The following is a 26,087-nucleotide window of genomic DNA, read 5'->3' as shown; positions in this document are numbered from 1 at the left end:
CAAATTTGGCACATCGCTAGAGACCAGTTAGTAGGGTGCCGTGCACCAGTCAGTTGGAGGTACCCCCTCGCAATTTCGCACGTGCAAGGCCCACCCTCTCGCTCGCTCCGTTAGTCGCCCCAAAAGGCGTTATACTGGTGAACTAACACGTAATTGCCGATCGAAGGTATAAGAGATGTTTAGGGTGTTTGTGGATATCGCTATTCACATTTGGACATCAGCCTCACAGAACTTTTCATTGAAGATTAAGCATCATTTCTTGGATGCTTTCCCGCATGTTTATATTTGCTCTCAATTGAAATGCAGTCTTCGGCTGACTGAGAAAGTGCACGCATTGATTGATAAGCGTATGCACGTATTAATGCCAGTGATGCACTCAATTATGCGTACCGGGATCCGATCAGTGCGTTTTAAAGGTGATGAGCTATGAACAACTTTATTGTTTTTTGTCCTCAGGTGCATACCAAGCTGAAGGCTGATACTATGCTGTGCTGAAATTCAAAGAAAGGAGAGAATGTCAAACAAATTAACCTTCCAGGCGGTGGGGGGGGGGCATTTTTTGCCCCCCCCTTTGGTTTTTTCGATATATCTCGAGAACCGCTGCGCCGATCGTCACCAAACTTTCAGTACCCTCCCGTGAATAGCCATTGCACATTGTGACCAAAAATTGTTCAAAAGGCTATGATAGGTTGGACGCTAATGACGTCAGAGTGACGTCATTTCTGCCATTTTCGACCCAAAAAGGTTTCGCGAGAAGAGCTGTCAGGCCTACAGCTTTAGAGATACAGAACAATATTTCAGACATAAAAGGTGTAGAATTTAAAGCGCTACAAAATTGTTATCTCGGGTGTTTGAAATTGTTGGATTTTGACCCCCAAAAATTAAAACTTGATTTTTTGAATAAAATAGCCGAAAAATCCAAAAAGTTTTTTGAATTTCGAAAACAATGGAATATATGTGATAGTCCCTACCGCTTTCTATCTACATACCAAATTTGAGATCGATAACTCTTTTTTTGGCCAAGTTATAGCGAAAAAAAACTGTTCAATTGATGACGTCAAATTTTCAAACTCAATTTTTATCAATTTTAGACCTCGTAGTGCAAAACGAAGACCACCATTAGACTCCCCGTGACGAGCTGCATCGAATTAATACCCATTTTATGCAAAAATATCAACTTTGAAATTTGATCTTTTTTTACCTGACCTTGACCTGACCTTCACCAGAAAGTGACCTAAACCGTACCTGATGGTCTTATAGCCAACACCATTGAGTTGGAAATAAAAAAAAACTGGCCATAAAACATGCATCGCACAACCTTAGTAAAGTTGGGTTCATGTGGTGACCCTTGGTGACCTTTGGTGACCTGACCTGTGACCTGACCTGGTATGACCAGTGACCTCTAATAGCAACATATGTACTAGACAACTGACTCCCTATCGCTGATTTTCGACAAAATGCGTTTTACTCGGTGTAATAGCGCTTTCCCTAGAAGCCCCGTGAACGGTGAAACATTTTATCTTTGACCTGACCTGTGACGTCATCAGTGACCCCGAAGTCAATGAAATTTGGTTTCCTTCAACAAATTTGACAGGGCTATCGAACGCTATTTGAATTTTCCGGATCCGTCCAGTAATTTCGGAGATACGGGGGGGGGCAAAAAGATGCCCCCCTCCCCCCACCACCGCGCGGAAGGTGGCCGGGAGGCCCACCGCCTGCCGGGTTAAGAACATTTCAGCTGTTCGTGACATAAGAGTAATCTGAGGCATCAAGATATAGACCATAGTTCCTTCTACGCTTGGATTTTCCTGGCGCTCGGTTATTAGGTATTTCACAGCAAGTTACGATAACATGACAGATTTTAACACAAAAGTTTTACCATTTGTCAGCATCATTGCAGGGATTTGGCATAACACGCAAGTACAAATTACAATCACAAACTTCGGTCTCAAATTGGAAATGGTTTTAGCTCAATGCTAAGTTGATTTTTCATCTAGCTAACTTTTTCAGGTTCAGCTGAATAGTTCCAACAAAACAACACAATTAGACAGGCATGACATCCATGTAGCAATTTCGTAGAACAGAAAAAGGATCACTAGATATAACACAATTTACTGTATTCGTAGTCCCATGACTGAAGGAAACAGATGGAAAAATAACACGATATATCAGAGCCGCATCATGCGCTCCTCAGACACCTAGAACGCGCAATAGAAAGTGGTCACAAAGCACAAAGACGCTCATTTATCGCACCCAGAACTCGTTATGCAGCGTTTCTGACACAGGAGAGCTTCCATAGCGACCGTGGTCAGAATAAACTGGTTAAAGTCCGCATAGGTCTGGGCCACGTGATGTTATTATCAGATGGCATCCGTTACTATACGCGGTGTGCATGATTGCAACATTGGTTCTTGCAACGAGATGGAACGCACTCATTTTGGAAACTCACTTTTATTCTACGTATATGCATACATGAGTATAGTGCCCTATAAGAATATATTCTCTCCAGTCTCCATTTTGACTTTTCTTGCTGTGTGCGCTCCTGTACCCGATGAATGTAAGTACTTACCCGATGGCTCTTCGGTTACAGTGAAAGCGAGGTCATAGAGGTCAATGAGAGGTCAGAGGCAGGGTCGCCGTGAAGAGGCAGAGACCCATTGCGACTCTGCCACCCCATATATGAAGTGACCCACCAGTGTCAGCGAGGATGCCTGACAATCCACCTTGCGGTCAATCTCACCCTGCACCGACCCGCGGACCGGGCATTCTGACCGAATACCAGCCTGCCTGTTCCCCGAAAAACGCTGATCGGCGCGGCCCGCTGCGGCGGCTCACACGGCCATCTGGGCCGTCCCGGGCGGGCCGTGGGCCCGAGACCGGTCTCGACGAGATGCCGTCGTGCCGGGTCGTACAGCTGCAGGACCCGGGTGTGCGCCCGGTCGGACGGACCGCCCGCCGCGGCCTTGCCTGACCTCGGAGGGCCACGTGCGGCAGCGGACCGGCGCTGGGCGGCATCGGTCACGGCATTATTAACCGATGGCAAGTATCTATTGTTTAGTGTTAATTCGGAATTTAGGAAGTTCGTGACAATTGTTATGTTGCCATGGCAACCAGATTAAGAAGCCTTACTTGTTGATGTGTTGGTGACCTCTGATTGGCTAGGGCCTAGAATTCAGGGCTTTTGCCGAAGGGGACTGGTGGAGAGGGGTAAAATCGGTCATCAGCGGCAGTGCGGTGGGAGGAGTGAAGGGAAAAGGCAGGTCGGGGAGTCCAGGGATGGAATAGTGTCGTTATTGGGGAGTTCCAGCCCTCTGCAAAGTGCGATTGCTTTTGTGTTGACATTGCTTGATATTGACAATAATATCTGTCTTTTATCTAACTGGCTTTGAAATCGACCACATATTGCAGGCGCTGCTCGATGTTGAGACCATGTTTTTGCCGTCGATTTATCAAACTGCAGGTCTGTAAATATTGCGGTCGCGTTGACCTTGTCGGTACTGCTCCACTTTTGGCGGACAAATCATGAAACCTTGGGTAACGCTTCCTAACTGGCACTTATGTCATGCGCATAATGTCTTTCAAGGATCTCGCGCATCCTCTGAGAACAGGAAACTATTCGATGGGGTTTTCGCCTTTGAAAAAAAGCAATCTGATGGTCAACCCGAAATCCGCTCAACAGCTTCAAATTTTCCTAAATTGAAATGTTTCCGCACGTCCTCTGAGTGTCCGCCGCTGACATTGGTGAGCGATTTACACAACAGCTGTACCTTCAGTACACACCAGCGAGACGCGTCCTCGCTCTCAGGAACCACCAGGAAGTGCCACGGGCGCCTTTGTGCCCGAGTCGCTGATGTTTTGTGACAGCGGAGGTTGCCGTGGCCTCGGGACGACAGGAGCGGCACTCGGTCAGACGGACCAGCCGATTATCCTGAGCTGGGTGTCTCATGAGCCGGTCTCAGGCTGGCACCGTGCAGTTGTCGCGAGTCGTAACGGTCCACATAGGGCTCTTCTGGTCGGACGGGCGGCTGCTGTGACGGTTCCAGAAAGTCGCAACGGCAACACATGACCAGTACAGAGTTGGTGTGTTATGGTTCTATATTGTACGAGGCACGCTGGACTCATTTTAGAATATCGCTGTTCTTACATCCCGTCCACTAATTTTATTAAGCAGCTACCATTAGCTGATAACTGTCCATGTATGTATGTCAGGGGCAGAAACGGTGCCAATAAGTGGAAGTTCGAATTGGACTCGCGCCGTACCCCGCCGTTCTCCTCAGTCCTCAGCCATGGAGGCACGTGTATCGCTGAGCCCGCTTTTTGTGGTTTGTCGCCGGGTTATAAGAAATTGGCTGGCCAGTCAAAGTTGGATGAACTAAAAGTGTCTTTAGTTGCTAATCCAAAAATGCGGTGAAAGCTGTGAGAACGTGGTGCGATTTTGTTTTTCAGTTTATATAAACCCACTCTGATTTCCATCCTTCACGCTCCATGGGTTGTTGTCTATATAGACAACAAGTTGCAACTATTCTCCCTAATCATTTCTATGGCCAACGCGACGCGAAGCGAGCGAAGATATCTTTGTAGCGCTATAGCGCAAGCTGAACCTGCGCTATAGCGCATGTTCAGCTTTGTAGTTTCCTTTTTATTCGAAAAAAAGCGTAAACATCCACCAATCACCAGTGCGTGGCACGCTGTGGTATTTTCATTCTCTTGACCAGTCAGACACGCCATGCGGACCCCCATGCGGAGAAAGACAGGCCAACGTCAACCCACACTTATTTCGCAGCATACTTGGACGTACCCTTTCTCCACACACCGGGGGACGTCTCGGAAGTGCCATTATCAGCGAGGCCCTGCTCACTCCGGGCCAATAATGGTGCAATCATAGACCGGAATGCTGGCGCCGGCTGGCATGTAAAATTAGTGCTGCTGCCAGACATGGCGCCGCTGAGACGGAGAATGGCGCAGTCCGCCACGCGTCGCTGATCGGGCGCTCCGCGGCGCCGGACGGGCGATGGCTCTCCCTCCCCCTGTTTCTGCAGGGGACTGGGGACTGGGGAAAACGTCAGGCCTCAGAGAGCGCTGGGGGACGGAGGCTCCACGGCTGCAATCCGCAGTCGGCAGTGGATAGGATGACTCCCAACACAGGCTACATCCGTGGTTACGCCCAAATGCAATAAGCCAGGTGCTGCTCAGGAAATTACTGACATATGTAATCCGTAAAGCTTTACAAGTAGGAGCCCATGGCTGGATTTTAGCTTCGTCTTACTCAGCGTGACGAGCTAGGCAGGCTAATTTTGGAAAGGCATGTGAACTGCACACCCAGTACCTTTTGTGTTGAATGGTGTTATATTCCAAGATTCTCACTCGCGCATGAAACTGGTGCGCTGCCTACCTACTCTTCACAAACTTTGCTATTCTTCGCATTGTCTTTGTTGTGGTTAAGCAATGGCCATGTTTCGCCAGTATTTCAGGTTTGCTAGTGCGAAGCGAACGTAGTTAACAAATCCAAAGTGTCCTTTGACGTGCGCATGATTTGCAGCTTTTCTTGTTCTTGAGGTTACGAACCTAAGCGGCCCCCCGTTTGTGGGGCCCGAAGTTGGAAAATTTCCCTGTTTTTGAGGCTCATCCCTGGGAGTCCGATTGAGCCGACGAGACGGCGGAAAGGTTGCAGCTTTTACAGCTCTCTTCCTGAAAGTGGACGGGTGGGATCATTGGATGCCATGAAAATCAGCTTCTCCGGGTTCTGAGCCCACAGTTGAGCGGTCGTGTGAACGGGCCAGCTGTGGAATCGAGCTGCGGCTCAGACGGCGTATGTTTCCAGAATTTCTCAGCACTCGGGCGTGTATTCCCGTTTGAGTGCGAACTGCCACACCTGGAGAATTGCGACAGGTGTTGGTTCATGGTGCAGTGTTGACCGGTGCGGTGATATGTCGTTAGTTGTGTCACAATACAGGTGTTCCGGAAACGAGCCGATCAACTCTAATTCTGGGTGACATACACGATACAGGTCACAGGATGGGTCTGGCATGGGTTCCGCGAAAGGCATGTCGACGCGGATAGTGCTTTGACATATTTGCCTAATTCAACGCAATTTCATCATAAATCGTGTTTTATAAGGCATGATAATGGCCTACAATTATTTAAAATTCCTCGGATATGTGTACTTACAAACGTGCCCAATACTAGGAAAAATCTAGCAGACGTTGCGAATTAAGCACTGATATTATCTGAGCGTCTCATGATATGCATACCCATTACCCATGTAAATTGTTGTCATGTGACAGCATCTGCAGCTGCAGGTACATGATGAAATAACCAACATGCAGTTCATAACAAAATATCCAACACACCCCAAATATCTTCTCAGAATTCACCACATGTAACGGTGCTGACAGACAACACTTCGCCATATATGTGTCCAAGGATGGTCGCAACAACAATGCAAGATAACCGTCACGATCTTTCTGATTGTCGTAACAGCCTCGGATTGGAAACTCCGGACCGATGTCGTCATGGCGGAATGTCGGATTTTGACGCGGAGAAGGCTCGGCAGGTGTCAAACGACGAGATGGCCGGTCGGCTGCACGAGCTCGCGCCACCCCGTACCAGTCCCGGAAGGTGCACCCTTCCGGGGCTGTGGAATGCCTTTCCGGTGAAAGCGTGATGTAATGTCCCTTTTGCTTGTTTCTTTTGATAAAACGCACATGAAATATTCTTGTTTGGTAGTGTTCAATTTTCCGTCAGATATACGTGCATAATCTTTGGCCTTTCTGCATCTGCAGATAGACTTAGAAAGTCCTTTCAATTACATGACCGGCCCTTTTGTTCTGTTCCTTATGCGACTTGCATGATGATTATATGTATATTTAGTACGTACATTTGCATCCAAAAACGTGCTCACTCAATTTGCACATTACCATTTTACATTGATATGAAACACACCTTAATTATCGATTCCGGTTTATACCTGGTTGTTCCTTTTCCAAACTATTATTTAGCTGTTTTATCCTATGTCCTACGTGGTATGCATGCGAATGTAATTTATACACTATTGTTGGCTCCGATCAGAGGAAAACGCCCCATCTCACTGCCCCTTGGCACATGCTCCAAACATTGCGCTGCAAACCACGCATGACTTCCTTGCCGGTATTCTGCAATCGGTCAGCGTGCCAGCTGGAACTGCGGTGAGGCGCCGAGCTGGCGACGGGGCGGCGCCAGTGGTGCCAACCCCCAGCGCGCGCTGAGGAGGCGCCCGGTGGAAACTCCTGTCACGATCCCTCGGAGACTCCTGTCACATCCTTCGGAGACCCCTGTCACATGCCGCTGACCTAGCCGGACCACGGGCCGACCTAGTGAAGCTGTAATTTGCCGTCCAACAGGATCCCGTCTCTCAGGAAATGGTAATGCACGCTTGGGCGCGATTCCAAAACATGATGAAGCAATGAATAGACGCAAACAGTCGTCAAAATTTCAAGAGAGCGTACTTTTGGACATTTCTTGCTTTCATGATGCGATAAAGTTGCTCACTATCTGCGTTTTACTTGCCTCACAGGTGTCATTTGTGGCGTAGTTCGCTCTTCCACGTACTCAACTAAAACATTGTCATGAGTGACGAGAGCGAGTTGCGCATTGTAGAGCATTACATAGAGCTTATGTTACTTCTTACCTTGAGTATTGAGCACGGTACGTTGCGTCGCACTCCCGTAAACATTTCTCAAACTAAAAATGCATCAACTTTGAAAGGTGGAAGATAAAAATGCGAATAAATTGTGGTTCAAGAGCTCCGTGACCTATGATTTCAATCGACGTACAGGGTAGACGGATGATGTCAATTACGGAAAATCGGAATACCGATACCAAACCAAATACCAACCAAAACCGTGGAGAAATACCGAAACCAAATTAACTTGGGAACGTGAGGAAAATACCAACTTTTTACCGATTTCGTAGCCTCTTAAACATAAGCAAGGGTTCATGATACCGGCAAGATACCAAACACATTAGGATTGAAATACCAAATACCGAGTTGGTATCGGTTTGGTATCGGTATACCAAAAAGTTGGTATCTGATTGACATCTCTAGTAGACGGCTCGCTGAACTTAATAATCAAGTTTGCGACATATCTCGAGAATGGAGCATAACTTGTAGCTTCATCTTTTTTCCTAAGACTTATGAGTATAATGTGCCCTTTATTTGTGCCTGCCAATATCATTCATGTTTCATCAATATGGAAGAATCTAAGAGAATGCAAAAATGCTCGCCCTTAACTATTTAAATATATGCATTGGTAGTGCAGATTCAAGACGTTTTAACTTAAAATGGAATGCACCTTCAGATTTAACGGCTGATTTAAGCTTCATGGAAGGAAACAGATAACACCTCATCAAACTCAGAACAATGATTCAACTCGCAGGAAGCCTTTCAAATGGTCACCCTGCCAACAAACTAAGCAGTAACTATGCAACATCACCACCAGTTGACTCAGCCCCGGTCCGGCTCGACTGCTTCTCTCTCTCACCAGTGAACTGTCTTTTCAGGATTCCAGTGACGTAATTACCGATATTCATGCCGATCGGGGGCGGAGTCTGAGCCTGGTCACCACCTCATCTGCCTACGGCCTCCGCTGGCACTCTGCAGATCGTGTGCAGATCGACTATATAATCACCGGCGCGCCCCCCAGGGTCACACAGAAGCGGCTGCTCCGTTCCTATAGGGTGGACAACTCGTGTGCCAACTGCGGCGTTTACAGGCGTCGGTCGCGTCATGATGCGGCTGCTGGCAGTGATGGGGGTCGTGTCTCTAAGTGCGCAGCTGTGCAGCTGTGCGCAGTCGTATTCACAGGCGCAGTCGCAGTACCCGAGGTATCTCAAGTTCCCTGTGGGGAGAGGTGAGTCCAATATCAGTGCAGCTCTTATGCAATGATATTGTTATTAGGGTAAATGGGTTACTTAGTTCAGAAATGGATAATAGATCAAGTTTTTCCAATTTTTTTGCCAAATGGTAGAAATATTGGTTATTTGTGATCTATCAAACATAAACGTGTGTAAGATGTCATTTCATTTTGAAAGAGGGGAGGTGACTCTCAAAAAGAGATATATTGAAAATAAGATGCCTGAGAGCTTACGAAGCTCATCCGGGGCCATTGTGACATGTTTTAGATCCCGATACAGAATGTATGGATTATCAAGTTAACAAGCGCTTCAAAGTTGGAGAGGTCTGGACATCGCGCTACTCCGGCTGCAAGCAGAGCCACTGTATTCGAGAAAAGGGTGTGCTCTATATCGACAGGCTCCAGTAAGTCCCTAGTCTGACTAATTCTCCACAAAAATGAGCGCTAAATGTCGAGATTTTACAGTGGTTGGGAAGTGTGTAGTGATAGATTGTGACACTTAACCTTTAACATAACTATGTATTTACCGAAGCGTAAAGTAGCGTAAGCTATGCTGTTCAGTGTAAATACAATACGAGTATACATAGTGATGAAATGATTGACCATGGTACTGAATATCGTTGCTAAGACCGCGACTTAAGTTCCTACTATTTATATAACTTTTTTTTTTGTCAAGTGAATGATTCACAATCAATGCGGCGCACTATTTCGTCAGTAAACAACGGACTCAAGCGGCTTACGGCTACTCGACTACGCCGTACATTATGTATTGATTGCCCATGCATAGCTTCTGGGTGTAATTCCAAGCATCTCTGAGCCAACAATGCATTATGCAGTCCGTGCATTCCGTGCGCTAATGGATGGTGTGTTGTGTGTCGCCAGATGCCCTTCGGTTCAAGACAAAGTGGACTACAAGAGGCTGAAGGCCGATAATCTGTTCTGTCGAGAGGCAAGAGGAGATCGAAGGAAACCGTTTCCAGATTGTTGTGCCCGCCTGGTGTGCAAATACTACTTCAACGGGAAGTTGGTTCCCCTGCCGCTGCATAAGTATCCCTACCTGTGAGATCTTATACTCGCACAGCTCGACTGAAGCTGATGGCACAGGACCCTACCACCTATGTCGTCTTTCTGTGAGGTCCAATGCGCCTGTTGGCTGTTCAATGCAAAGGAGGAAGACAAGGCCTTTGAGGTACTGTTTCGTGATATTTATTTGTATAGATCTGTAATCATAACGTGTAGGCATCCTCATTTATTGTATTGATTTTGATTTTGATTGGTGTGTTATAGCTTTTGCTACTGCGGAGTTGGAAAACGTTTTAACACATTGATGTTATTATAGTGTATGCGGTGCGATGCAAGTCGTGATCATGATATTAACATATTTTGAATCCACTTTTGTAATCATAATTCACGATGTGATTATTTTTCAACTTTAACTTTTGTGATTATTATTCGCGATAGATTTAAATGTTTGTAGAGCGATGCTTTGATGTAGAATTTATCAATTCATGCTCTGTGTAGTTCAAAACGAAACATTTGTCAGCATCATCATTCAATGATCATATCTACATATTTTGTAAGGGGCAAGCGATAGTGTGATGGCGGTTATGTTTTGCAGAAATATAAAAGCATTACTATTCTATTAAACAAGTGTACGACTCTATGTCAAGTGTTAACCCTCGCATGTGTGCGGCGTTTGCCAGCTTCTAATGTGTAGGGGGGGGGGGGTCGGTTGGACCCCCCCCTTGCCGTTTGGCCCCTGATCGAGCTAGAGCTTCGCGGAAAAAACGAGCGTGTTGCCCGTGACGAGAGGAAGCCGATGATACCCAATTTTAAGGTCCTAGGTCATTGGTTGACCTTCCAGGTCAGGTCAATGACCCAAAGTCGGGAAAATCGGGACCTGTTAGAAAGTCGTAAAGTGTGGCTGCTAAGGGGTTTTTCGGGGTGCTGATCACGAATATCGTGTTAGTTTTGATCACAGATGATGTCTTGAAGCATTTAGACCAGGTCGGGTCAGGTCAGGTCAGGTCAACCAGTAGGCGTCGTGACGGGTATTCGTAGTACGTGTCAACCGCCTCTGACAGCTTCGTAACATGTTACGAAGTCACCAAAACTACTTCGTAAATGTTCAAATGGTTGCTAAATTCGAATTCAGCTGCAAAAACTAGCCTAGAAACATGTAAAACTCGAAAAAGTGAACCGAGGTCACCCGAGGTCACCAAAGGTCAATGACCTGACCTGACCTTCAGGTGACCTTGACACACACGGGAGTAACATCAAATCACATGTTTGAACGTTTGAAACCACGAAAAGCTTGCAAACACGCGGCTAGTGCGAGCCGCCATACGCGAAATCGCGATTCCGGCCAAACATGGTCTCGGAAAAGAGGTCACAGGTCAAAGGTCATTTGGGTCAGGGTCATGAAATTTTCAGGGTAGGTGTAAAATTGATCAATGCGAGGGTACTGAAAGTTTCGTCGCGATCGGCCGCTTTTTACGCGAGTTATTCGCGAAAAACCATGGGGGGGGGGTCCATCCGACCCCCCCCCTACACATGCGAGGGTTAAAATAAATGACACTGTCCGTTAGAAAGCATTCAAGTTCTTTTTTTTCTGAGAAAAGCTCATGGGATTTCTATTTCATCAATTAATGTCTCAAGTCAAACTATCAAGAACTTCGTGAAAAAAAAAAATAATAACGGGCGGGTAAACATGGATTACCTTCAATCGACCACAGCCCCAGCTATCATTTTCCCCGGTCACCCCGCTTTCTACGTCACACATGCTGGTATGACGTCAAATTCTCCCTACGGATCTCTCTGGACGCGGTTCAGGTGTGACGTCAATGACATTTTATTGGTCGATCCTTACATACCACATGTCGGGTTGGACGTCACCTAGCCCACAGGTTTCAGTGTAGATCCAGCTGGCGTCATCGACTTTTCCTGACAACCCGGATTACCTTCAGATTCGTCGTAACTACGATTTTATTTTGTATCCAAAATGGGTGTTCTTGGGCTGGTTGTTGAATTTTTTGGCACCTGTCAACTATGCGTGGATATAGGTCTGTCATTTATTGAGCGCACAGAAGCCGTTTTCACGATCCCCATCTGGTACACATTTGGTGCAGATTAGGTGCAGATTTTTTGCCGATTTGGTCCAGGGGCGGATCCAAAGGGGGGGTCACATGGGTCATGGCCCCCCCCCTTGAGGCCCGGGGGCCCAAAGACCTTCCAGGGGCACCACCGGCCTATCAAGGGTATCACAGTCCTGACAGGAGCACCACAGGACCGCCAGGGGCACCACAGGCCTAGCAGGGACACCACGGGCCTGGTGCCCCTGGGCCCTGACAGGACTGTAACGCCCCTGACAAGCCTGAAGTGTCCCCGGCAGGCACGTGGTGCCCCTGACAGGCCTGAGGCGCCCCTGCAAGGCCGGTGGTGCCCCTGGCAGGCCTGTGGTGTCCATGGCAGGCCTGTGGTGCCCTTGCTAGGCCTCTGGTGCCCCTGACAGGCTTGTAATGCCCCTGGAAGGACTGTGGTGCCCCTGGGCCCTGACAAGCCTGAGGTGCCCCTGACAGGTCAGAGGTGCCCTTGCTAGGCCTGTGGTGCCCCTGGCAGGCCTCTGGTGCCCCTGACAGGCTTGCGGTGCCCTTGAAAGGACTGTGGTGTCCCTGGGCCCTGACAAGCCTGAGGTGCCCATGACAGGCCCGTGGTGCCCTTGTTAGGCCTGTGGTGCCCCTGGCAGGCCTCTGGTGCCCTTGCTAGGCCGCTGGTGCCCCTGGCAGGCCTCTGGTGCCCTTGCTAGGCCGCTAGTGCCCCTGGCAGGCCTCTGGTGCCCCTGCGCCCGGAGAGGACTGGTGCCCCTGAAAAGTCTGAAGTGCCCCTCGGCAGGCCCGTCGTGCCCCTGACAGGCCCAAGGTGCCCCTGCGAGGCCGGTGGTGCCCCTGGCAGGCCTCTGGTGCCCCTGGCAGGTCTGTGGTGCCCCTGGCAGGTCTGTGGCGCCCCTGGCAGACCTGTGTTGACTGGTGCCCCTGCTAGGTCGCTGGTGCCCCTCACAGACCTGTGGTGCCCCTGGGCCTTGACAAGCCTGAGATGCCTGGCTATGACAGGCTCGTGGTGCCCCTGATAGACCAGTGGTGCCCTTGCTAGGCCTGTAGTGCCCCTGGCAGGCCTCTGGTGCCCCTGCTACCCCTGCGCCCTGAGAGGACTGTGGTGCCCCTGAAAAGCCTGAAGTGCCTCTCGATAGGCCCGTGGTGCCCCTGGGCCCTGACAGGCCCAAGTTACCCCTGCGAGGTCGGTGGTGCTCCTGGCAGGCCTCTGGTGCCCCTGGCAGGTCTGTGGTGCCCCTGGCAGGCCTGTGTTGACTGGTGCCCCTGCTAGGCCGCTGGTGCCCCTCACAGGCCTGCGGTGCCCCTGGAAGGACTGTGGTGCCCCTGCCCCTAGGGGTGCTCATGGGCCCAACAGGCCCGTTGTGCCCCTGACAGGCCTGTCGTGTATACTTGCTAGACCTGTGGTGCCCCTGCTTCCTGGCAGGCCTGTGGTGCCCCTGGCGGGCCTGTGGCGCCCCTACAAGGCCGTAGGTGCCCCTGACAGGTTTGTGGTGTCCCTGGAAGGACTTTGGTGCCCCTGACAAGCCTGAAGTGTCTAGGACAGACCCTTTAGACGCCAGGGTCAAGTTCGTCGGACTGACAACGATTTTCTTACCTGATAACGTTCCTGGTAAGTACTCATTACTCAGCGTCCACAACATATATACACATAGCACATTCATATATACTTGCTTACAATTGGTAAATGTGGTTGTGGCTAAGAGGTAAGATACTGACTAAAAATAAAAAAATAAAAATAAAAAACTGAAAATGGGGGCACCACCAAAATGAAGTGGACGAAATCCGTTGAGTTTTTAATTTTGGGTATAGGTAGGGGCACCACTTCGATTCATGACCCTCCCCTTGGAGTTTTCCTGGATCCGCCCCTGATTTGGTCAAATGAGGTTCAGTGTGTTCCTTAGAGTTATCAATTTGGGCTGCACAGATGCTTATATACCTACCTCATTTTTCAACTTTCAGACCTTGTTTCCGATTAAAACACTGAAATAAATTCATGATACGAATAGGTATATTTATTGTGAAAGAGATTTGGTGCAGATTTGGTCAAACTACGTGCATCTGCCTCATAGCCCGTCCTGAAAACGGCTGTATCTACCCATATCTACCATCCCTCCCCTGGCTTGTAACCAGGGATGCTCGCTGACGTCACAAGACTAAGCTGCAGAGAATTAAGCGAACTGCGGGGGTTATCTCAGTTCACGTTCAGTGCCGTTAATCCTTGCGTTAATCCGTGTTTCACTGCGCGTTTTACGCATTTCACTGTGTTCGCTGCACGTGCAACCAAGAGTAAGATGATGACCCTGTTCTGGAGAACTTGTCCGTTGCCAAGCGAGCGGTCGTTGCCATTTTAATGGTGTTATGGTTCCAGAGCCTAACGGTAAAATGCGTGAGAAAAGAAATGTCATAGTAGTTCAGCTATGTCGTCGAAGCAATAAGGTAACTGAAAAATGTTGAAAGTGATCGCTAGCAGCCGCTGACTGCTTGGAGCAGATCACGAAGAGACAGATCCTAAAAAAGTTAATGATGAATGATGACTACCTACTCATTGCAGATAACGGATTAAATACAACTGCGGAAAGCATAATGATATACAAAAGCAATTGGAAGTCTCCATCTGGGTGACTGTCAGGAGCAGCGTGATATTCTCTTGTGTACGACTGCAGTCTCCCGCGGAAGTCGGTACTGTACATATGTGTGCTGCGTTGCAGTCCCCAGGTATCTTGCCTTGTTATATGGCTCTGCTTTGCCATGAACCGGCCGCGTGGTGCGGTCAACTAACCGCGGTCTCATTACAAACTCGAGAACACTTTCAATGTTCCAACAATGCTTCCTTGACTGGGTCCATTTACTCACAACTTGGATCAACATCGTGTTCCCCATAACCGTGTTGTTGTGTTCCTTCATGAGATATGACCACAAAACAATCCCTGGCTTACGGTGCTATCAACCCATCTCAAATCTTTCATTGTAACTGGGCAGAGAACGTTATGTTTTGCACAGAAGTCGTTAGCACATAAAATTTATGAAAACAGCGGTCCGTTAGTTTGTCCAAATGCAACCGTATGTTCCAGGCACGTAGCTAGGATTTGGCCAAGGGAGGGGCGGAGGAATCCCGGGGGCCTCCTTTCTACAGAGGGCCTCCTCCCTAAAGGGGCCTCCTTTCTACAGAGGGTCTCATGCCTACAAATTACATATACAACATAATGCAGACTTTTGTTCAGCTTTCATATGGCCAGCGCACTGGTATGTTTCTTTATTCTTACCGCTGTCGCGGTAAGAAACATACGCATATCACAAGTCTCCCAGTGGCATGGTAACTGGCAAAAAAAAAAGCTCGGGCGCCGGCGGCGGCGGCGGCGGCGGCCGGACCGCAGCAGGAGGGGGGGGGAGGATCTGCGAGGAATGGATGGATACTGGATGACGGTCAGAGTACCTAACACTTGGTGTATTATCATATATCGTTCAAGCGCTTAACCGTATTCCGGGCGGGCTCTGAAAGACTCTGAATCGGGCGGGGGCCTTTTTGGCCCCCGTCAGAACTCGAAAAGCACGAATCGTAGCGACAAACGGCAACGGCGTTTGATAGTTCGTTGAACGACTTACAACTTTTGTAAACAACTTTTTTGGGTCAGGTCAATATTGAGGTCGCCAGAGGTCATAACAAATAACATGGTTTATAACGACCTACATAGATAGGTCAACTTCAAAATCTGACCTAGGAAGGTCACGCTGGGTACCAATCGGCGCGTCATGACCAGGCGAACGGTTTGGTACACTAACAACTATCTAGCCCCATCATGTCGTGATTTATTGGCTAAAAACTGTTGATGACCTCACCTCACCTCAGATGATCCTTCCCGGTGCCCCTGTCAGTAAATGCCACCTGGGTGCTTACAGATCAGATAATCTGACCTGACGTACCTAATTCAGAAAGAATTGGGTGGTTTTGACTCGTTTTCTCGAAGCAGGACACAGTTCATTATATTTTCCAATAGGCTTGTCACGATTCTGACCTGACTGACGTCTGCAAGATTGAAGCTATACGGTTATCAATTTTTTATGTGTGAATGATGCCACGTTTACTTGCTGTAAGTAAAACATGGTTTCGTTAGTAAATTTTCCTATGGCCCAGGTGGTTTGCTTCATTTACGCCGTAGATGAAACAAACAATCGATGGATAGGTATATATTAATTTCCCGGTCAAATAAATTATTATGAGTTGTGCGAAGCATGGCTATGGGAATATCACCACGGTTTGATAAATGGTTTGGGTAATTGCCTCCATCGTAAAAATACCAACACAGCCACAGAGGGCTTCCTCTCTACAGATTGCCTCTTATCTACAGAGGGCCTCCTCTCTGCTGAGGGTGTCTTTCTCTCCAGAGGGCCTCCTTTACAGAGGGCATCCTCTCTACAGAGGGCCTCCTCTCTAGTCTCTACAGGGACCTCCTCTCTACAGAGGGCTTCCTATCTATGTAGGGCCTCCTCTCTTCAGAGTCTCGTCTCTACACAGGACCTCCTCTATACCGAGGACCTCATCTCTGCAAAGGGCCTCCTCTCTTCAGAGGGCCTTCACTCTACTGAGGGCCTCCTACCTACAGAGGACCTCCTTTCTACTGAGGGAGTCCTCCTCTACAGAGAGCCTCCTCTCTTCAGACGATCTCCTCTCTACAGAGGGCCTCCTCTCTTAAGACGATCTCCTCTCTACAGAGGGCCTCCTCTCTACAGAGGGCCTCCTTTTTACAGAGTGCCTCTATTTTACAGAGGGCCTCCTTTTTGCAGAGGGCCTCCTCTCTACAGGGGGTCTCCTCTCTAAGGGGGCCTCCTCTCTACACAGGGCCTCCTACCCACAGAGGGCCTCCTCTCTACTGAGGAGTCAGAGGGGCCTTAGCGGTCAGACACAGACACTAGTGGTTATTCACAGGAGATGAGAAGGGCCCTAGCTGTCACTTGTCAGGCTGGTCAGAGGGCCCTGATTGTTCTGACGTCATTTTTTAGATTCCCGGGTGAATTTCGTTCGCCTCCGACGTGATTTTGGCCAACGTGGGCCTTCGGCCCACGTTGGATTTAGGCCGAAAGGATTCAGGCCAACGTGGGCCTTCGGCCCACGTTGGCCTGAATCCTTTCGGGGGGGCCTCCTGAAAACCCCAAGGGAGGGGCGGGCGCCCCCTCCGCCCCCCCCCCCTTGGCTACGTCCCTGGTATGTTCCAATGATAGGGATATATTTTGGTGACAGTTACCTTCTTAATATAAGCATATAAGCGCAGTAAAGAACATTCGAGCAGGTAAGTAAATCATGCCTTCTTTGTGATGTTTAATGAAGAATCTCCACGTGCAGCGACTTTCTGTGTAGAAAATATTAGCCCTCATTAGATTTCCGTAAAATTGCGAGTGATTCATCCACCTTACAAGTTCAATGTGGGTATTCAATCCAGAGCATTATCCTTCGACATTGCAGCGCCACAACACGTGTATTTGGCTCGTTTGTGCGTGCCGCTCGTGGCTGGATCAATCAGGTCCTGCCCAGCCCGTTCCACTCCCCGTTCACGCAGCCGGAAGCCGCTGTGTCCGACATATAACCGACGCCGGCCGGACGGAGGGTGCAGAGGGCGAACGGAGAGCACTCGGCACGCACACCCGCCCAGGACAGCGCGGCGCACCCCTGACAGGCACGGCGCACCCCCTTCGACCACTTCCTGTGATTGTCATCACCCGGCCGCTGTCTCTGGTAGAGGATCGCCGTCATGCTCAGAGCTCTGGTGCTGCTCTCGCTTTGCGCCCAGCTCTGCTGTGCCCAGTGGCACTACCCCCGGTACATCAAGCTGCCCGTCGGGAGAGGTGAGGGAATTTGCGGTGACATATGCAGTATGCATTCGTTCTCGAAAATGGGGAATATCATACCATGAGAGGCATATGGTAGGTATTAGCCGTTTTCACGACGGCCATCTGGTACACATTTGGTGCATATCTGGTGCAGATCAGGTGCAGATTTGGTCAAATCAGGTTCGGCAGTGTGTCTCTTAGTAGCTATCAGCTAGGGTTACACTAATCGCTTATATGCCTGCTTTGTCGTATTATCAGAGGGCATCATCGATTAAAACTCTAAAATAAGTTCATAAAATGAAGATATTTGCTGTAAAAGAGATTAGGTGCAGATTTGGTCAAATTAGGTGCACTCGCCGGATTAGACCGTCGTGAAAACGGCTACTCTATAGTTCGCTATGTAGCAACTTTGTATATTGTTCCCAAAATAGTATACATGAAAGTGGACTCAGGCTTACCTACCATGCGTATTTCGCTTAGGAGCAATTTTGTTGTGCGTCCGAATCATTATTCTGATTCGTGATTTGGAAAGAAGGTTGCGATCAAGGCCATATATATTATATAGTGTTGCGATTCAGCGGTCAAGTCGTGTTTTTTTTTCAGACAGCATCATGAAAAATACTATGAAAAATACCGATTATGTGACGCCCGAGCCAATGTGTAAGAATGTTTTGTTCGATACGTTGTTATGGGTAGGCAGGGCGGCATGGTGCCGTATTTATTTTGCGTTTATCGATAATGTGAATTTCCCACGATGATTATTATACGCATGATTGATATACCTACCTATTTATGTTGCAGACCCAGACACGGAATGCCTAGACAAGCAGATTTACAAAAGATTTAAAGTCGGAGAAGTATGGAGCTCCCGCTACTCGGGTTGCAAACAGAGCCACTGCATCAGGGAAAACGGTGTTCTGTTCATTGACAGATTCCAGTGAGTAAGGCGGTTTTGTTGTTCGTCTCCAGTTAACACATAGATATGTTCCAATTACATGTTGGATGGTATGCACGGTATTTGCAGAGCCAATGCCTCATTTGCTCATTTTTTTCGTAAAAAAGAGACTTAACACGGGGCTCTATAGGAGGTAACAATTACCTATTGTCAATGACGATTTCAAACTAAAGTTCGTCGAAAACTTTTACGCTGTTGTAATGTATTGCTATTTTTATTACAGCATTTAAATAATTTTACTTTACTTCTCATATAGTCGTTTGTCAGGATTGCTATTCGGAAACCCTACAATCTAAATGCAGTTTTGTTTCGCTGCCATGGGCCAACTACAGTTTACATTACATGTTTATCTCGTTGCAGATGCCCCGCCGTGGCCGACAAGGTCGACTTCAAGAAGCTGAAAGCTGGTAACTTGTTCTGCAGACAAGCTTCGGGTGACCGACGCAAGTCCTTTCCTGACTGCTGTCCCAGGCTGGTGTGCAAGCATTATGTCAATGGCAAGCTGGTACCTTTGCCAGCCCATAAGTACCCGTATCTGTAAAAGTGTATAAGAACCATCAATCAAAGCATTCATTGATTGACATTTTCGGTCAAATTGATGCTGTGTGTTAGTGTTTAAATGTGATTGACTTTTTTAATAAAAAATAAAACGTTTAAGACGTCTACGAGCAAAACCATGTGAAACTTTGGGAAAAGCGGACACTTGTCCGGACTCCGGAGATGACGCACGTAAACTTGCTGCTCGACATAGGGAACTGACCTCCTGGCGCCTCTGCAATGACGCTGGTATATGCTGGCGTTAATCTGCTCGTACCATGAGAGCACTTGCACCAGGGTTGTGACTTACCAGAGCGTTGAGATATTTTGTCAAACGAACGCAAGTGCCAGAAATAGCATCGTCGCATGCCTGCACTTGCGACTATCTTGTGCGATCTCCCCTGCGGTTGCGGAGAAATTACAGGCTTGAAGCTGACAAGTGCGTGCTTACAACATGTTCCGGGTGGCTGGCTGCGTCTGCAGTGCATGCCGTTCTGAATTACCACCCACTGCCAAGGCTGGTTTGCTTGTCCTTGGATGATTTGGCAGCTCGAGCCTTTTTAATGCTACACGCTAGTGTTGAAGCATGCTTATTAAATTAAGTAGGGGAGAGTGGTGCAGGAGGCCCCCCCTTAAGCTCAGTTACTATTTTTAGACAACTGATAATATTTAAGCGCTAACGTGTGCATGCGCTGTGAGCATGCATCATTTTCCCATACATATTTGCATTCAAAATGAATCTAGGGGGTACACAAACCGTAAACTTTAACATTTTGGAAAAAGTTGCAAAAGGGCCTCTTACACTATGGGTATGGTAAGACGCCCCCCCCCTCGGGCGTTTTAAAAGTCAAGTCGACTTGTAAAAGACGCTTTGCGAACACAGCTGCAAGGCCTTTTATTTCGAAAAGCTAAGCAAATACGGTGTTATCGAAACCAATAACACTTCCAAAGCGCTCGAACAATGCGAAAACTAGCACAACCAAACGCTGATGACCAACGAAAATTGTACCTATAACCTCTAAGAAAAGAAACAGAAAAAAGAAACAAAAACAAACTCCTTGAAAAAAGAATGCCACGCCTGCCGCAGGTGCAGGCGTTTTAGCATCGGGGGCGTTTTTTTTATCGGGGGGCGTTTTATCATCCTCGAAGGGAGGGCCTCTTAAAAAAATACAGTGTTTTTACGTCCACAATATTTATGGTTTATGAGACATTTGCAGCGCACCAGAACATGGTCTATTCTGAAGCTAACATGTGACAATTTCGATGAGAAAAGATTGCATTTGATAGCCATTGTTTTTTTCAGATATATAAGGGTGATAAAGATGCATATATCTAGCAAGTAAAGGGGCAAAAACAGAAACAGGCTTACCAAAAGTCGCTTCGACGCACCTGATACCTCAGGTTTCGTGAGTTGTTGTTTCAAGAGGGCTTCTGCTTTACAAGAACATTAAAAAATAAATAACATTATTGGTTTGGTGAAAAAAGCGATGGGGCCTCTTACCGACCCTGGGCGTCTTACACGGATCTCCCCTATGCTGTGAGGATATCGTCATAAGTGACCTTGTTAAGTAGCTTTTCCAGTATACCTACCCGATGATAATGCTAGTCGCTAGATTTCACTCTGTGGCTATTTCGTGGAATTTTTCACAGCCTTTTTTACCGTACCTAGACAGCATTAAATGTATTCTTTTAGATCTTCTGTCATCTGTGAGGCGACTCCCTCGCCGGACTTATTGGTTTTCTGCATACGCCCGGTCGAGGTGTGGGGGTGGTACGAAGCCCTCGCCGCTTTGCGTCTAATTGATCTAGAGCTTCGCGGAATAATGAGCGTGTGTGCAGTGCGGGCCGTTAAGAGACGCAGCGATTGGTACCCGATTTTAGGATCTCAGGTCAACCGGTGACCTCTGAGCTCAGTCAAGCGGCCCATAGGCACAAGCAAGGCCCAAGGTTTGGTTTTTGGTAAATAACTTCGCCTAAAAAGGTCGCAGAGCAGCGATTTTGGCACTATCGTATTCTCAATTAGTGGTGTCATTTTCAGAAAATGTAGGTATGTCCAATGTCTGTCAAATGTCCAACACTTAGGTACGTCCACAGTCCGTCCAAAAATGTCCAAGCCAGCCATTTGTCCAAAGACGTACGAAACCTACTCAACACTGTTATTTAATTTGCTTTTAATGTACCAACTATTACCACCTCCAAAGTGTTTATCATATCGAAACCTGAGCTTTCTATTCGCCAGTCAAGGCTACACACGATTACTTCATATAAATGCTGAGGTGGAGCAAGTGACTGTCCAGTGTCCAATGTTGTCCCAAGCCTGTTGTCTTTGTCAAACCAAATTCCGACTTGCTTGGGCATTTCATTGGACAAACTCGAAAATCCGAAGATTTAAGCTCCGATTGACACCACTATTCTCCATGCTCAGAGTGTCGATTGGTATACCTACTTTTTGTTCGATTGAGGTCAACTAAAGATGTTGACCTCGGGTCAAGGTCAAGTCAGAGCCCCTGAAGTGACGATGCTGGTCAACTTAAGTCATATCGCATTTTTGGCAGATCTTCCCGAGTCAATTGATGGTTTTCCCGACTTGCTAGCTCAATTTGATCGGAAGTTATTGACAAAAAAAAACTCATATGACGTTAGTGACGTCATATATAACTACGTAAGATCAACAGTGCACAATTGAAGCATAAGACTTAGCAAGAAGTGCATGTTATCACGGTTTCGCTTGCTTCAGATAGTTGTATATCATTCCCTGCGCCAAAAATACAGTTTCCATATTTCCCCATTGACTTATAATGGTGAGGTCACGTGACCGACCTGACCTCAGGTGACCCTTAGGAAAATCTGATCTATACAAGCTGTGAAACCTATCGAGGATACTAGGTCCTGTAAGTTTCATCTCCCCGCAAAAGCTCCTCTGGCATTAAGGAATGAGGGCGTTCCGAAGTTGCGACATTTTAGGGCCGTGCCGAGGTTCACTTACGACGTCATAGGTCAGTGGCCTGACCTGACCTGACCCGAAATGCGGTTTAACCCGGCAGTTGCTGGGGTATTTCGCCACCCACCGTTTGCTGGGGGGGGGGGCGTTAAACGCCCCCAGCCGATAACTCGAGAACCAATAGGCGCAGCGAAACGCACGAGGCGGCAAACGAAAGAGCGCGACGAGACGCTTCAGACGAGTACTTTAAAGTTGAATTTTGAGGTCACAGGTCGGGTCAAGGTCAGGTCAAACACCTGAAATCGGGCTTTCAGTAGCATGGACTTCAGGACTTCGCAATGGGCGCCTCTCGTCATAAACTCTGTCGAAACGGTGCACAATCCATCATATAATGCTTACAAGAGTGTCAGCTCGATGTAGGGGTCAGTCAAGCATAGGTCAGGGTCAAGGTCAGGTCAACCGGGTAGGCACATATCCCCGAAAATCAAAACTGATATACGCAGCCTGTGACACATGTTTTATAGGTAATTTGGGGCGTAGAACACGATGGTGACATTCATTTTATCATATGTGTACGTGTTTGGCTCAAAAAGTTCAATTTAAGAAATGCATGTATCATGGTCGTGAAGTAGTCACGAAAAATTGCCAAGATTCAGTTCAAGATTATGGAAAATACGGAACGATAATCAATAATCGAAGATAGCCATTTGATTGATCATGGTATTGGCAGTCTAATGGCGTTTACGGCATGTCTGTATGTCTATTCTGTGATTTTATATGATTTTTTGAACATATGCCGTTTTTGGTCGAAAACTCAGAAATCATGACGTCACTAAAACCTCGATATCTCAAAAATTTTCCGACCGATTTTTTTGAAACTTTGTCACAATAAACTTCAATCAATTCCCTACAGGTACCCAAAATTTGGCGCGCCTGCGGCGCGCCGTTTTAATGCTATGGCCCGGCGAAAAAAGTGGGGGCGTTTAACGCCCCCCCCCCCCAGCAACTCGCGGGTTAAGTCACAAGATCCGGCTTAAATGGAAGGTCAGATAGGTAGGCCATGCTTCGGTTCTCTATAGACAGCGTGTTCCGAGCTATCGCAAAAAAAAACTTATGGGGGGGGGGGGGACAACCGCCCGCACTTCGGCGGGCGAGGGTTAACCTGCGTCCTGCGCCCTGCTGGGGGGGGGGGGGGGTTGAACTCTCTGTGGTTTTCGCGAATATCTTTTTGGTACACCTTATCATACATCAATTCTATACTTGTTGTGAAAATTTTAGACCAAGGCCATTCAAGGTCAGGTCACCAGATCACTTGAAGTGACCTCACCTCATAAAAGTTTCAATGTCTGCCATAGCTACACTGAGTGACCGATCGCTTTGAAACTTTCAGCGATTGCTGCCTAAGAGCAATAGCATGTACAAAATGTATATCTCAGAATTTTGATATCGATGACCTAAGGTCAGGTCAATTTTGCGACTTCCCATTTGTCAATGGGAGAAAATTGAAATGCGCCTCTTTTGGACGAAAGACATTATAAACACTCCCAAACACTGAATTACAAGTGGTTTTGACACAATGAACATGAAAATGGTGTCCGTGATCCCTCTTTATTCCCGTCGCGTGAGGTCATCTGAGGTCACGAATGGTATCTAACAGTTTTTCACAAATAACTTTTGATAGAGGCATGCTAGAGCGATGAAAACGCCTTCGATGTGTTCAGCTCGACGATACGGAATACGGATCGACTGATATGCAACATGACATTTTCCGGTCAGGTCATGACCTTGAACTGAAGTCAAATTTTCAAGTTGACCTTTCAAGGTCAAGTTATAGCTCATTCGATGCGTCTTGACGAGAGGAACACGATGCCGGTAAAAGTAAGCTCGTACAAGGCCTGGGTCAAAAGTTATTGCAGAAAAACTGTTTCCGAAAAACATCGGCTATTTTTGCAGTTTTTGCCCCCTGCCTGCAGGCAAAACCGTTGTTGTTAGGTCAAATCTGAGATAAATTCTCAGAAAGGGCGTTAATAGGGCTATCGAATGCGCTTTTCTGCGGCGTTGTAGCTCTATTGGTTCCCGAGTTATGCGTTGGCTCCTTGGAAATTGTCGACATTCGACCTGAAAATCGGCGAAATTTTGCTTTCAATGACCTCTTGTGACCTGACCTTTGACCTGACCAAAAAAGCGACCGAAGTAATTTCGTAATTATTTTTGGCGCTCTTTCGAACGCAGCCTTCCGCGTATCGCTGCGTGGCCCAGGACTCATAACAGGACACATCAAGTCCCCCAATCTCAATAAATCTTTTTGCTCGTCACAGCTACACTGACTAACTGATTGCTTTGAAACTTCCCGCGATTGATAGGTACTTACATACCTATAAGGGTGACACGATTTAGGTACAAAAAATCTCGGAAAGATATGTCAGTGAGCTGATGTCAGATAAATTTTACAACATCCCCCTCAATAAGTCAATGGAAGAAAACTGAGTTGCGAGGCTTTTTTTTAGCGAAAGCCGTTCTAAACATCCTAAAACATACTGTGGCAAATCGGTAAATAAATAAAGTGTTCGGGTACGTCTCACTATGTAGATAGGTACGGCCTGGGCGTGACGAAAAACTGTTCGGGGGGTACGTCTCACCATAGTGCATCCGTTGCACTGCCGTCAAACTATTGACTGCTTAATGATTAAAAATTGATTGAAAATTCTTCTGGTGGCTCGCGCTTTGGAAGGTCACATGACCTCCCAAGGTCACCGAGGTTACCTGAGGTCACCATATTCGAAACGGCTGATGAAATCGCATACGCTGAAACGACTGGTGGTGTTTTCGTCTCGATCAGCCCAGTAGTTTCTGAGTTATAGAATGGCTGCCATAGGCGCGACAACGGTCATGAGACCTCCCAAGGTCACTGAGGTCACCTGAAGTCACCATATTCGACACAGATGGTAAAATCGTGTACGCTGAATCGACTGGTGGTGTTTTCGTCTCGATCGACCCAATCGTTTCTGAGTTATAGAATGGCTGCAATGGCGAAAACGTTAAGTTGACCTTTTGAGGTCACTGAGGTCACCTGAGATCACCATATTCAAAACTGCTGATGAAATCGCATACGCTGATTCGACTGGTGGTGTTTTCGTCGCGATCGGCCCAGTAGTTCCTGAGTTATAGAATGGCTGTAATAGCTGAAAACGTATAGTTGACCTTTTGAGGTCACGGAGGTCACTTAATGTCACTATATTCAAAACAGTTAGTAAAATCGTATCCTTTGATTCGAATGGTGTTTCGTTCGTTCAGATTGGTGAATTAGTTCCTGAGTTATAAAATGACTACAAGGGTGGCGGTCAAATAGTGTTGTCAGTGGCGTTGTCGAATGGCGCTCTTTTGCGGCGAGCAGTGACGCTCATGTGCCTCATGTGGCTGCGCCTATCTAAACAGCATACAAACCACTTACAATAAGAAATATTGATGTAACGGAAGTTAGCAGGGATTCAGCAGGGGTTCAGCAGGGATTCAGCAGGGATCGACGGCCCCTACGATTTCGCTGAATTTTGGTGGAGAGGTGCAGAATGGTGTCCTCTATCAAAAATCCTAGTGCCAAAATGCGGGGAATCCATCATGGGGGCCACCAATCCCAAAAAACAGTATGCCCTCAGGGCACAATCGACGAACTTTGAAAACCCTACTTCTAGCCGTCAAAACAGCTAAAAATGCACGTCATTCGAAAGAAGACAAAATTTTACGTGCAACGGTACCAAATTTAGGGGGCTAGCGCCCCCCTGAACCGAACAAAACAGCTTCAAATATATGGGCCCGGGAGTATGCCCTCGGGG

General features: G+C 47.5%; 3 protein-coding genes across 3 annotated transcripts in view; all 3 read left to right on the top strand.

Moving 5' to 3' along the window:
* Positions 1–26,087, top strand: part of LOC122381168 (serine/arginine-rich splicing factor 7-like) — an 86,712-nt gene that overhangs the window by 47,370 nt on the left and 13,255 nt on the right. The window lies entirely within an intron of this gene.
* On the top strand, positions 8,707–10,018 carry LOC122381172. Its single transcript, XM_043365035.1, has 3 exons — positions 8,707–8,888; positions 9,160–9,295; positions 9,774–10,018. The coding sequence occupies exons 1-3, from the start codon at positions 8,765–8,767 to the stop codon at positions 9,952–9,954; spliced, it is 441 nt and encodes a 146-aa protein (XP_043220970.1). The 5' UTR covers positions 8,707–8,764; the 3' UTR covers positions 9,955–10,018.
* Positions 17,559–20,366, top strand: LOC122381175. Its single transcript, XM_043365039.1, has 3 exons — positions 17,559–17,839; positions 18,626–18,761; positions 19,140–20,366. The coding sequence occupies exons 1-3, from the start codon at positions 17,746–17,748 to the stop codon at positions 19,318–19,320; spliced, it is 411 nt and encodes a 136-aa protein (XP_043220974.1). The 5' UTR covers positions 17,559–17,745; the 3' UTR covers positions 19,321–20,366.

Source organism: Amphibalanus amphitrite, unplaced genomic scaffold (genome assembly GCF_019059575.1).
Source record: "Amphibalanus amphitrite isolate SeventyFive unplaced genomic scaffold, NRLGWU_Aamphi_draft 000115F_arrow, whole genome shotgun sequence".
NCBI lineage: Eukaryota > Metazoa > Arthropoda > Thecostraca > Balanomorpha > Balanidae > Amphibalanus > Amphibalanus amphitrite.
Note: the sequence above shows the minus strand (reverse complement) of the source record. Positions and strands in the feature narration are given on the sequence as shown.

Excerpts from the sequence above, each read along its gene's own strand:
- LOC122381175 (XM_043365039.1), top strand. The coding sequence starts at position 17,746 with ATGCTCAGAGCTCTGGTGCTGCTCTCGCTTTGCGCCCAGCTCTGCTGT. Across the intron at positions 17,840-18,625 it reads CAAGCTGCCCGTCGGGAGAG|ACCCAGACACGGAATGCCTA; the intron begins GTGAGGGAATTT and ends TTTATGTTGCAG. Across the intron at positions 18,762-19,139 it reads CTGTTCATTGACAGATTCCA|ATGCCCCGCCGTGGCCGACA; the intron begins GTGAGTAAGGCG and ends ATCTCGTTGCAG.
- LOC122381172 (XM_043365035.1), top strand. The coding sequence starts at position 8,765 with ATGATGCGGCTGCTGGCAGTGATGGGGGTCGTGTCTCTAAGTGCGCAG. Across the intron at positions 8,889-9,159 it reads CAAGTTCCCTGTGGGGAGAG|ATCCCGATACAGAATGTATG; the intron begins GTGAGTCCAATA and ends GACATGTTTTAG. Across the intron at positions 9,296-9,773 it reads CTCTATATCGACAGGCTCCA|ATGCCCTTCGGTTCAAGACA; the intron begins GTAAGTCCCTAG and ends GTGTGTCGCCAG.